Source organism: Medicago truncatula, chromosome 8, assembly GCF_003473485.1.
Source record: "Medicago truncatula cultivar Jemalong A17 chromosome 8, MtrunA17r5.0-ANR, whole genome shotgun sequence".
In the NCBI taxonomy this organism is placed as follows: domain Eukaryota; kingdom Viridiplantae; phylum Streptophyta; class Magnoliopsida; order Fabales; family Fabaceae; genus Medicago; species Medicago truncatula.
Genome location: NC_053049.1, coordinates 6,278,855 through 6,291,693, shown reverse-complemented (window position 1 = coordinate 6,291,693; position 12,839 = coordinate 6,278,855). Strand labels below are relative to the sequence as shown.

General features: G+C 34.3%; 1 protein-coding gene across 1 annotated transcript; it reads left to right on the top strand.

Moving 5' to 3' along the window:
- The first annotated feature begins 1,785 nt into the window (after nt 1-1,785).
- LOC11418913 (eukaryotic initiation factor 4A-10) lies at nt 1,786-5,912 on the top strand. The gene is made up of 5 exons (XM_003627120.4): nt 1,786-1,942; nt 3,115-3,184; nt 3,291-3,397; nt 3,906-4,336; nt 5,066-5,912. Exons 2-5 carry the CDS (start codon nt 3,117-3,119, stop codon nt 5,699-5,701), a joined length of 1,242 nt encoding a protein of 413 aa, XP_003627168.1. The 5' UTR covers nt 1,786-1,942; nt 3,115-3,116; the 3' UTR covers nt 5,702-5,912.
- Nucleotides 5,913-12,839: the final 6,927 nt, after the last annotated feature.

The following is a 12,839-nucleotide window of genomic DNA, read 5'->3' as shown; positions in this document are numbered from 1 at the left end:
CTAAATTCTTTGTTCACTTTATTCTAATTTATTTATTTACTTTATTCAAATTAAGTTATTTACGTTATTCTAAATTATTTATTTGCTTTATTTTAATTTATTTATGCACTTAAAATAAATGTTTAATTGAATTTATTCATTAAATAAATACAAATATAAATAAAAATAAATGAACTAAATTAATATTTATTCGGATTTATTCATTAAATACAAAATAGGAAAATAAAAGCAAATATAAATAAAATGAAATGAACAAGATTAATACATATAACAAAATCTTATTTTATTAATAGAATTCGTACAATAATTGATACATTTATTCAAATTCACTAAATCTACTTATTTTCTTTTGAGTTGTGTTAACCGGTAGGGCACTGGTTAAGGTATCTAAAAGAGGAAAAATTAAATCAAAAAAATACTTTTTTGACTTTTGAAAAATTGATTACACAGTTTTCGATGCAAAAGCTACTATATTTGTTTCCTTAACCAGTTTCCCGGGGGCACCGGTTAACATTTCCCTTTTCTTTTTACCCTCTTGGGGTAAATAGTGATCAATCATGGGGTAAATAGTGAGCAGCCTTCTTGGAGAAAATACATCATCAACACTTGGGCTAAATTTAAATCTGATTCTTTTTATATCCCAAGAAGATTTTTTTACCGACGGTAAAAAGTTTTTGGGGTAAAAAGAAGCAAATTTAATTTTATCCCAAGGATTGATCAATTCCTCCAAGTTGGCTACTCACCATTTACCTCAAAACTGACCACCGTTTACCCCAAGTGACTAGAGACTATTGAAGAAAAAAAAATAAAAATAGAGGGAGAGAGTGAGAGGGAGAGAAAATGATATGGTGTGAGGAAATAGGGAAGTATTTATAGGTGGGAATGATAGAATAGGTTGAAAAACTGACCACCGTCGCGTGACTTAAGTCACACAAAACTTATATGGTGCGTGAGTTAAGTTATGCATCGTGACTTAACTCACGCAATGGTATATATGAAAATCTTGTTGCAAAATATGGTGGGAGAAGAGCAGAATTCAAAAAATGAATGCATTTTGGGCTAACTTTTGAGGTTGGATCCAACACAAAATATCCGGCCCATTAGCCACCCATTTTTTTGCATCTACGTTGGTTAACAATTTGAAAATTGCTTTTCTAACATAGAAAACTTCACAATGACACAAGTAAAATACTTAAATGTCCCCCGCGGTAGTTAACTACCGCTAGAGAAACCGACAACAGTTAACTGCCGCTGCAGTTTGGGTGATCTGAGATGGATGGGACACAGCACCATTTCTTTAGTTAATGAAGGAGTGTTGCACTTCACTTCAACAAGTTGGTAAAAGGATGAAACAAGCTAGCTAGTCAGCGGTAGTTAACTACCGTTGGGTCCAGCGGCAGTTAACTGTTGCCGATTTTTCCAGCGGTAGTTAACTACCGTTGGGGGCATTTAATTATTTTACTTGTGTCATTGTGAAGTTTTCTATGTTAGAAAAGCAATTTTCTAACAATTTAAACGCATGTAAGTTTTTTTTTTTTTTTTGAATAATACGCATGTAAGTTTAAAACTATATATTCTTATAAATTTTAATTTTGAACAAAATCAAAATAATAGATATTTATGAATTTTAAATCTTAACAAACTATATTTATCTTTTATTAAAATTAATTTAAATTTTATCTTTTTCCCAAAACAAAATTTTAAAAAAATATTATTAAAGATCATCTTATAAAGGGATCATGGGCATGGCCATGGGAAGGGTAATCGTGGAAAGTCATAATTAATTAATCACTTTCCTTTTACCTTTTTTCGAATATATAAAAACTCCTTTCATTCTCATTCGTGTCTCTTTAACTCCGATCCGAGGAGTTTCCCCTTTCGCTTTCTCTTCATTCCTTCACTCCGTGTTCCATTCTCTCAACTTTTCAATACTCTTAACCAGGTTTTTCTCGTTTTCTTCTTCTTTTATATAATTTCCTCGAATATCGCATATTAGTTACTATGTACTATTATGAATCTGTGGTTGATCTGAATTTTTTTCATTCAAAGTTTTCATTTTTTCACCGACCCATCATCTATTTATTTGTTTTTATGTTGTTTTTTCAGTTTTTAGACATAAATTCATGTGTTTAGATTTGTTGGGTTATTGGGGTGGTGAATGTTTGTTAGATTTTTGTTGTAATGTTATAGTTACAAAGTATCCACATGCTACGAAGCATTGACATAGGACATTGACAATACATTGATACGTCGACGCTGATAATAATTTGAGAAAATAATTTAATTAAATGTAATCACATTTGTTAGTGTTGGACACGGTACTCATCTTCGATCAGAAGTGTCAGTTCTGCAGAGTCCACGTGTCTGTTTAAAAATGACTAATTTATTGATCTGTTATTTGGTTACTTTGCATGCCTTTATATTGTACTCAATATGAACTTAGCTGTTAGGATTTGAATAATTACTTTTTCTTTTTGCTCTAGTTATCCTTTGATTTTGGTACTGTTATAATGAATCTTGGTGGAGTGTGCTAAGTAGGATATTTGAGTCATAATGATTTGTTTTTGTAATGTAATAATGTATGTATCCTTTTTTGTCCTTTTATATGTATTTTGTTGATGTTGAAGTGAAACACATGTTTAGTGTTTGCATTTCTTCTTGTGTGGATTGCATACTTGTCACTTCCGTTATATGTCTTATGGTTCAGGAAAGGAAGTGGTTTTATTGAAACTTGAATGGACAAAAGATAGGTGCATTACATTAGGTGTTTTTTCTGTTGTTCACTTAAAATACAATTTTTGCGGTTATAACAAACTTGAGACAGATATTATGGATTTCAGAAAATTATGGGTAGTTATGAATATTTTAAGTGAAGAACAATAGCAAAAGCTCGTAAGATATGCATATTTGTTTTGTCCACAGTAAAATATTTTCAAGCTATTCGTGTTCTTGTTATGTTGTTTGTCGTGTTCTCCTTGAACGAATTTTAAGACAAATTTATAATCTGCTTGTTCAAAAACAAAAAATTTATAATCTGTTTTTGTTTTGCTTGATTAGCTGGATTTATGAGTTTTCTTTTTATTTTTCTTATCATAAAGTTTTGTTTTTTTGTAGTGATGGCAGGTTTGGCTCCAGAAGGATCACAATTTGATGCTAATCATTATGACTCTAAGATGAATGAACTGTGTGTTTCTGTGCTTCATATTCTTTACTATAATTATGATTGAATTTGTTATTCACGTACCTTTTTTTTTCCCTGTAATTTGACGTCTTGTACATTAACATCACAGGCTTGCCACTGATGGGCAAGAATTCTTCACCTCGTATGATGAAGTATATGATAGCTTTGATGCAATGGGGCTGCAAGAAAATCTTCTGCGAGGCATATATGCTTACGGTATGTACTGGAAAATTGACCACCTTATTTTAAGTGCTTATTCTTATTATGGTAGCTCAGTAAGCAAGGTTCACACTCTAGAATCTGGATTGGATCTAATGTGCTTTGACTTTTGATATATTTGATGTATTCTCACTGTTGAAATTATAAAGCCCCTATAATTTATTGGTGCAACCAACTCTTCAAGATCTTTTGACAAAACTTTAATACTAATCACTTCTAGTAAAATGTAATATTATTATTTTGTAATTATATTGCAATGGTAATGTGATTGAATCAACTATTTTAGATATAACTGTGTTTCAAATTATTTACCGGCTAGAAGAGAAATAATAAAATGGACAAATGTATTGAATCAACTAAGTTTCTAAAATTTTTAATGTTCTAAAAATGAGTACATCTTTCATGAAGGCATCAATAATATATATGTTAAAAATAAATATTACTCTTGCTAGTTGCTACAGTTATCATGAAATCATGTGTGTCATGTTTTACCTTGTTTTGAAAGGTTTTGAGAGGCCTTCTGCGATCCAGCAAAGGGGAATTGTTCCTTTCTGCAAAGGTCTGGATGTGATTCAACAGGCTCAGTCTGGAACTGGGAAGACAGCAACATTCTGCTCTGGAATTTTGCAGCAGCTTGATTATGGATTAGTTCAGTGCCAGGCCTTGGTTTTGGCCCCAACAAGGGAGCTAGCTCAACAAATTGAGAAAGTTATGCGTGCTCTTGGTGATTTTCTTGGTGTTAAGGTCCATGCTTGTGTTGGTGGGACAAGTGTTCGTGAGGATCAGCGCATTCTCCAAGCTGGTGTTCACACTGTCGTTGGAACTCCAGGGCGCGTGTTTGACATGTTGCGGAGGCAGTCTCTACGCTCAGAGTGCATAAAGATGTTTGTTCTGGATGAAGCTGATGAAATGCTTTCACGTGGTTTCAAGGATCAGGTACGTCAATATGCTCATTTTCCACCTTTTGACTTTACTTATTCCATTGTTTGTAAACACAGTGTCGTGGTAGCTTGGTGAAGCATGGATTTCCTTTTTATTTTTTTATTTTTTTTTTATTTAGTCAAAATGTCGCCGCCGTTCTTTATCTTCCCCCACTGTTTCAGTCTTTTATATTTTTGAACATGCACAAGGTTTTCCTTTCTTCCATTTTCCATTCATAAAGTGATAGCGATGTGTGTGTTACATGGATGAGGCAGCTGTAACGACGTGAGTTACATATCCCACAGGGACTTGCATTTCCCTCCAATTTCTGAGTTCTCAATTAGGATTTGTGTTAAAGGAAAGCAGGGGAGAAGGCATAAATCACAAATCAGGAGAGATTAAGGGGATATTATCCTATTAGTGCATACAAAATCACCCATTAGTGGCCATGTGAATGGTTTTTGAACGGAAAATTGAAAAAAGGAAAACCGTGTACATGTTTTCAAAGATAAAGGACTAAAATTTAAAACAAAGAAGATAAAAAAGACTAATTTGTTACCCAAAAAAAAAAAAAAGATATAGAACCGCATAATTAGTTTTCCTTTTTCTTTATTTATTCATTCATTTATTTATAAAATGCAAAAGAAGCGTGCTTTACTAACTGAATCTTAATGCAGCCATGTCTAGCTAAAAGTTTATGTTCCATCTTACATGACATTGTGAAAACTTTTGTTGGTGTTGCAGATCTATGACATCTTCCAGCAACTGCCAGGCAAAATTCAGGTTGGAGTATTTTCTGCTACAATGCCACCTGAAGCCCTTGAGATTACTAGGAAGTTCATGAATAAGCCAGTGAGAATCCTCGTAAAGCGTGACGAGCTGACCCTTGAAGGTATCAAGCAGTTTTATGTCAATGTCGATAAGGAAGAATGGAAGCTTGAGACATTGTGCGACCTCTACGAGACTCTCGCCATCACTCAAAGTGTCATTTTTGTGAATACCAGGCGGAAAGTGGACTGGCTTACGGATAAGATGCGAAGCAGAGATCATACAGTCTCAGCCACTCATGGTGACATGGACCAGAACACTAGGGATATCATCATGCGTGAGTTTCGGTCTGGCTCTTCTCGAGTTCTCATAACCACCGACCTCTTGGCCCGTGGTATCGATGTGCAGCAGGTATCTTTGGTCATAAACTATGATCTACCAACTCAACCTGAAAACTATCTCCACCGTATAGGTCGTAGTGGGCGATTTGGAAGAAAAGGTGTTTCAATTAACTTTGTAACAGGAGAAGATGCTAGAATGTTGGCTGATATTCAGAAATTCTACAATGTGACTATAGAGGAGCTGCCATCAAATGTTGCTGATTTGCTCTGATGAGTTAATTTTTGTTCTCTGTTAAATCATCTGGGATTTTTTTTTTCTTCTCTTGGAAAAGTTTTGATTTTCTTTTTTTTTTATTTTTATTAAACTTTTATATTTTAACAATTAGAGATCAAACTCATCTGATCTGATACTATTTGTATTGGAATTCCATCAAATTTGTTTTGATTAATTAGTTAAGAGGGTGTTATTCAGGTTTCATTTATTTTTTTCCCTTATATCCTTCCTATTTCTTTTGTACAATACTATATTTATTCACTTTGATTTCTAACTAAATGATCATAATTCCACCATTTTTAATCTAGACTTGAACAAGTCTGTTAAGTTTCAATGTGCTTTGAGAAGATTTCTCTGAATGAGAGTGTGTACCTTATTGTGGTGTGAACTGTCCTATTACTAGACCCTCGAAATAATTATGTTTTTTTGCCCTTATGTCTCAATGATCAGGCGAATGTTGGATCAATTAGAGGGCTCATATGTGCTCTAAGCATATTATCTAGTGCATCACGACTCTTCACTATGTAGGTAATTTGCAGCTGGTTATGGATGCTTTATTGAGTCTTAGTTGTGATAATGGATTCTGGGTGATCTATAAAAGAACTTGTAAAACTATATTAAAAAAAATTTCGTGGTGGGTGATATCTCTGATATGTAAACAACTATGACGGTGGTTATTAAATTTTGAGGTTTACTATAATTTTAGAGAGCCAGGAGCCCAGTTTTTTTTAGTGACCGAGGTTCGAACTCCGGACCTTGCATATATTATGTATCGTATATATCAACTGAGTTAAACTCACAAGTAACTTTTTTTCAATAAAAATAAAAAAAAAGACTTATTTGCAATTGTATTTTGGTCCCTTTTTAATCAATTTCTGAAATTTGGTCCTTTGATTTCTAAATCCACAATTTTGTCCCTTGATTTTTCAAATATTTGAAATTGAATCCAACATTTCAATTAATGTTGATGTGACACAATTTTAGATGATGTGGCACTGAACTTAGTACACACATGGATGCCATGTCGGATTAAAACTTAATATAATATTAATTTTTTCATAAAATGATATCACTTTAAAATTTAAATAACTATTTTCAAATTATATTAACTATTAATTTAAGGGTTAATTATGTTTAAGGTCCCAACAAATAAGCGAACTTCCAACATTGGCCGCTTCAGTTATCTGTCCATCTAGAATGTTACTCCATCCGTCCCAAATTGCATGACGTTTTGGGCATTTCACACATATTAAGAAATGTAATTAATATTGTGTGGGAAAGAAATATTATGAGTTGTTTTACAAAATTGTCCTTAATAAATTATATGGGAAAGATAAATGAAGGAATTGAAAGAAAAAAAAGTAATAAATAGTTAAGGACATAATAGGAAAAGTAACATTAATATTTTATTGGTATTGTAAAGCGACGTATAATTTGAGACAATTTTTTTTTTCTTTCTAAAATGATATACAATTTGGGATGGAGGGAATAAAATGTTGGCAAGATTTGCTTGGCTACAAGCAGTTTGTGAAAGATAAATTGAATACTTTTCAGATAGAGGGGTGGGGCGGTTTTGTGCTCCGTGAGAAATTGAAATTCATTAAAAATGCTCTGAAGGAGTGGCATGCAGATCATGCTAACAATATTCCTAGAAAGATTGATTACTTAAAAATGCGGCAGTCGAAAATTGATGACAAAGGTGAAGATGGTCAGTTGTCTGCGGATGAAATTCAGGAGCTTAGGGGAATTATAAATGATCTTCATTCCATGTCTCGCTTGAATACAAGTATTATGTGGCAACAGTCTCGGTTACTTTGGTTGAAGGATGGAGATGCTAACTCAAAATACTTTCATTCAGTTCTTTCTAGCCGTCGGCGTTGCAACTCCATTATTTCACTTATGGTGGACAATATTATTGTGGAAGGGGTTCAACCTATTAGGAATGCGATGTTCTCCCACTTCAGAGAGCATTTTGCGTCTCAACATACTTCTAGGCCGGGGATTGGTAACTTACCTTTCAAGAGTTTATCTCATGCAGAAGGAAGTGGTTTAACAAAGCCATTTTAAGTTTTTGAAGTTAAAACAGCAGTTTGGGATTGTGACAGCTTCAAGAGGACCTAATGGGGTCAATTTCGGTTTCATCAAGGAATTTTGGGATGAGTTAAAGGATGATATTATGCGTTTTATCTCAGATTTCCACATAAATGGTAAACTGACAAGAGGTATCAACAATACTTTCATCGCTCTTATTCCGAAAAATGATAGCCCCCAACGCATTAATGATTTTAGGCCTATTTCTCTGGTCGGCTCTATTTACAAATTTTTGTCTAAGGTGTTGGCTAATAGGCTGAAACATGTGATGGGAAGAATTATATCTGATTCACAGACAACTTTCGTGAAAGACAGACAAATCTTAGACGGGATTTTGATTGCTAATGAAGTGGTAGATGAGGCTCGAAAGAATAAAAAGGAATTAATGTTGTTTAAAGTTGATTTTGAAAAAGCTTTTGACTCGGTGAATTGGGGATATCTTGATACGGTTATGCAAAAAATGGTGTTTCCGGTTTTATGGAGAAAATTGATAAAAGAATGTGTTATGACTGCAACTGCCTCAATTCTTGTTCATGGCAGTCCTACAGATGAGTTCCCTTTGCAAAGGTGCTTGCGTCAAGGGGATCCCCTATCTCCTTTCTTGTTTTTGATTGTTGCCGAGGGTCTAAATGCCATGATGACTTCGGCGGTGGGAAATAATATTTTCATCGGGTACATGGTTGGTAACTCAAACTCGGCAGTCGTGTCCCAACTCCAATTCACAGATGATACTTTATTACTTGGTACTAAGAGCTGGGCCAATGTGCGTGCCTTGCGTGCGGTCTTGACTTTGTTCGCAGAGATGTCTGGTTTGAAAGTAAATTTCAATAAAAGCATGTTGGTTGGTATAAATATTGCGAATTCATGGTTGTATGAGGTGGCATCCATTTAAATTGTAAGGCGGGTAAGGTTTCGTTTGTGTATCCGGGCTTATCGATTGGCGGTGACCCACAGAGGTTAGCATTCTGGGAACCTGTGCTAAAGGCCATTAAAACTAGACTGTTGGGGTGGCGAAGTCGTTTGCTCTCTTATGGTGGTCTGGTGGTCATTCTTAAGTCTGTCCTGACCGCGTTACTTGTCTATGCTCTTTCCTTCTTCAAAGCTCCGTCAGGTATAATCCCTGTCATTGAATTTATATTTAATAAAAAAATTTGGGGAGGGAGTGATGATAATAGGAAAATTTCCTGGATTTCTTGGAGCTTTGTTTGTTTATGTAAGGAGCGTATGGAGGGTTGGGGGTGAGGAAGTTGCAGGAGTTTAATAGCGCTTTGTTAGGTAAATTGTGTTGGCGGATGTTGGTGGATAGAGGTGGGCTCTGGTATAGGGTTCTTGTAGCATGTTATGGTGAGAAGGCTGGGAGGTTGGGGGCCGGAGTGTTTCATCTTGGTGGCGGGAAGTAGTGAAGATTAGGGATGGGGTAGGTGATGCAGATGGGGGTTGGTTCGCAGAGGGTGTCGAAAAAGGTGGGGGATGGCACTAGTACTTTCTTTTGGTATGATAGGTGGCTTGGTGATGTTCCTTTTTGTAATGTGTTCGGTAGCTGATATGTTTGATCCTGGTAGGGAAGTTGGTGGAGAAACGTGTGGGGTTGGAGGAGAAGGTTGAGGGTGTGGGAGGAGGAGATGTTAGATGAGTGTAGGTAATTACTTAATGGTGTTGTTTTGCCGCCTGATATTTCTGACAAGTGGCTTTGGGATTCTGTTTCTGATGGTGGTTACACTGTGAGAGGTGTCTATGAACAACTGACAATGCAGGCTGTTCCTCAAGATGTTACTACGGGAGATCTTATTTGGCATAAGCAGGTGCCACTAAAGGTTTCTATCTTTGCTTGGCGATTGATGCGAGATAGGTTGCTGACTAAGAATAATCTTCTGAGGCGCGGCGTGATCGATGCTGAAGCAGCGTTATGTGTTGCAGGTTGCGGCATGGAAGAGTCCACGACACACTTATTTCTTCATTGCGCCACTTTCGGTACATTGTGGCATCATATCAGGTGTTGGATCAAAATACTAGCGACCATTTCATTCAGTTTACTCACTCTACAGGTCACTTAAAGGCTCGTCAATCCTTCCTTCAACTTATTTGGTTACTTTGTGTCTGGTTGGTTTGTATGAACGTAACAACAGATTTCAATAACAATATCCAAACCACCATCGAACAACTAGCAGAAAAAGTGAAGTTTCACTCTTTTTGATGGCTTAAAGCTAATAAGGCTACTTTTGTGTACGGTACTCACAGATGGTGGTCAGACCCTTTATTATGTTTGGGTATCGACTGACCTTTGCTTCTGTTTCCCTCATTGTATGACTGACTATTTTAGGGGTGGCACTCTTAGTACATCTTGTACTTAGGTGACTCACTGCCGTTGTTAATATATTCAATTTTTATGTCTTCAAAAAAAAAAATTATTAAATTTTTCATCCCCAAAGTTTTTTTTCCGTTTGTAAGAGTGGTCCTTGCCGTCAAACTGTGATGACTAGGCTAACAAAATGTTGACCCAGACATGCCACATGGACATTTCAGGTGACATGGCTGCCATGTGGTAAATGACATCATATATTTTTTGTCCCTATAAAATTGGGACCTTTTAAGTTTAGTCCTTACTTAATTTTAATAGTGTTTTTATTCATATGCAAAGAATTATCTCAAAATTTTATTTCTGTGTCTAGATTTTTGTTACTTTTATTTTGAACTTTTGTCTTTTAAAAAAATTCATATTTAATTTATTTCATGTTAAAAAATTCTAAATTTTAGTAAACGAATATTTTGTAATGTTCTAAACTTGTATAAAAAAAATCATTGAAAAATTTAAGAGTTTTTAGAAGAGCGTCGCCGGCGTGAAGGAGGTGGTGAAAAATTTTAGTAAACGAATCTTTTCACCACCTCGTTCACGTCGGCGACACTCTTCTAACCTTCGCCTGCAAATTCATCTAAGACATCAATTTCAACAACTTAATCACATGTCAACTTCAACACACAAAAACTCAACAATCTTCACCATTGAAAATCCAGCAACAACCTTTTCGAAAGTGAAGCGGAACCAGTCCATTTTTAAGGTTCGGATCGAAAAACAAAGAGTCAGAGCGAAGTAGTAATAAAGAGAAACAGTAATGCAGATATTTTTTTTTTTTTTTTCTTCCGAAAAATTCAGGGAATGACCAGAAATATTTGTAGGGTGAAATATTTTATGGATCTGGAAGAATAAAAAGAAATAAAGGAGAGTGATAGACTTTGACAAAAATTATGGGAAAATTTGTAACTATCCTTAAACTCTTTTTTTCAACGATTTTTTATACAAGTTTAGAACATTACAAAAGGTTCGTTTACTAAAAATTTAGAATTTTTTAACATGAAACAAATTAAATATGAATTTTTTTAAAAGATAAAAGTTCAAAATAAAAGTAACAAAAATATGGATGCAGAAATTAAATTTTGAGATAATTTTTTGCGGATGAACTTTTCGTAATGTTACTAACACTTGTGCAAAAATTTGTTCAAAATTTAAAAGTTTAAGCATAATTAAACAAATTTAGATTTAGTAGGGACTAAAACTGAGTGCATAATTTTTATATGGACTAAAAGCACTATTAAATTAAGTAAGGACTAAACTTCCAAATTTTATAGGGACCAAAAACATATGATGTCATTTACCACATGGCAGCCATGTCACTTGAAATGTCCATGTGGCATGTCGACTGGATCAGCATTCTGTTAACCTAGTCAGCACAGTTTGACGGCAATGACCAAATTTACAAACGGATAAAAACATTGAGGATGAAAAATTTAATAAAATTTAAATAGGGACCAAACAATTTTTTTGCTACAACTTTTGGGACAATTTTGTTGTGCTCTCTTTTCATTGGTCAAAAACAATGGAGAGAGAAAAAAGAAGAGAGAGAATAAGAAGATAATGTGAGTATGAGAGAGAAAGTTGTACAAAAATGATTGTACAAATATCATTTCTCAACATAATTAACCCTTAATTTAACATAATAATGTAAAATTGGAATCACCAATTTTTTAATTTAATATGACGTGACATCCATGTGTGAACTAAGTTCAATGCTACATCATCTAAAATTGCGTCAAATTAAAGAATTAGAATAATAAATGGATTTAGAAATCAGGGACTAAAATCCTGAAATTAATTAAAAGGGAATCAAAATTATATAATTAAACCAAATAAAAAAGCTCTCCGCCTATTAAAACAGCTAGCTTAAGAAGCACGTCAGAAGCCCTATATATCTTTCTCCCTTCAAGTTTATCTTAATCAAAACCCATCACTCACAAAACCTCTCTAAAATTAATCAGTTACGCATCTTCTACACTCTGAAAACACACTCTTTACTTCAAATCTTTCTTCGCCGCTGTCGTTCATCGCCACTGTCGTCTTTTGTTTGTATAGTTTTATCCATGCCGTCGTCGACTCATTCTCAAGGTATGAATATCCATAACTTCATTAGCTTTATCGGTGGATATTTTCTTTGCATATGCTTTATATTTCTATCCTTGTGCTTTATATTTTTATCGTTAGGTTTTCTTGAAACTTTTTCTTCTATTTTCACACGGTATAGGAGGGTTACTTAATTAGTATGCAGTTTAACTATTACTATATAATACGAGAGGTTACTTACCAACAATTGGATTGATGCAAGTGGTAAAGGATTTGGGCCTCTCAAGCGATGGTGAGGGGTTCTTCGATTCTTGATCTTCCGTATGAAAAAAAGGGTTCGACTCTTGATCTTTCGTATGAAAAAAAAAAAGAGGGTTTATTTGTAATAACTTATATGTTTCAGGATAAAATACTGTATATATCTCCCTTCAATGTTTTTCTATTTGAAATATATATTTGTGTTTCAAAATTATTTACTGTCTTGAAGAGAACAAAATAATTGCACCAATATATGATTGAAAATCCAATATATTTTCTGAACTTTGTATTGTTTTGAATATGAGATTATGTATGTTTAAAACAATGTATGTTACTCTAGCTACAGTTTTCACAAAATCATGTGTGTGATGTTTTTTATTCTGTTGTGAAGAA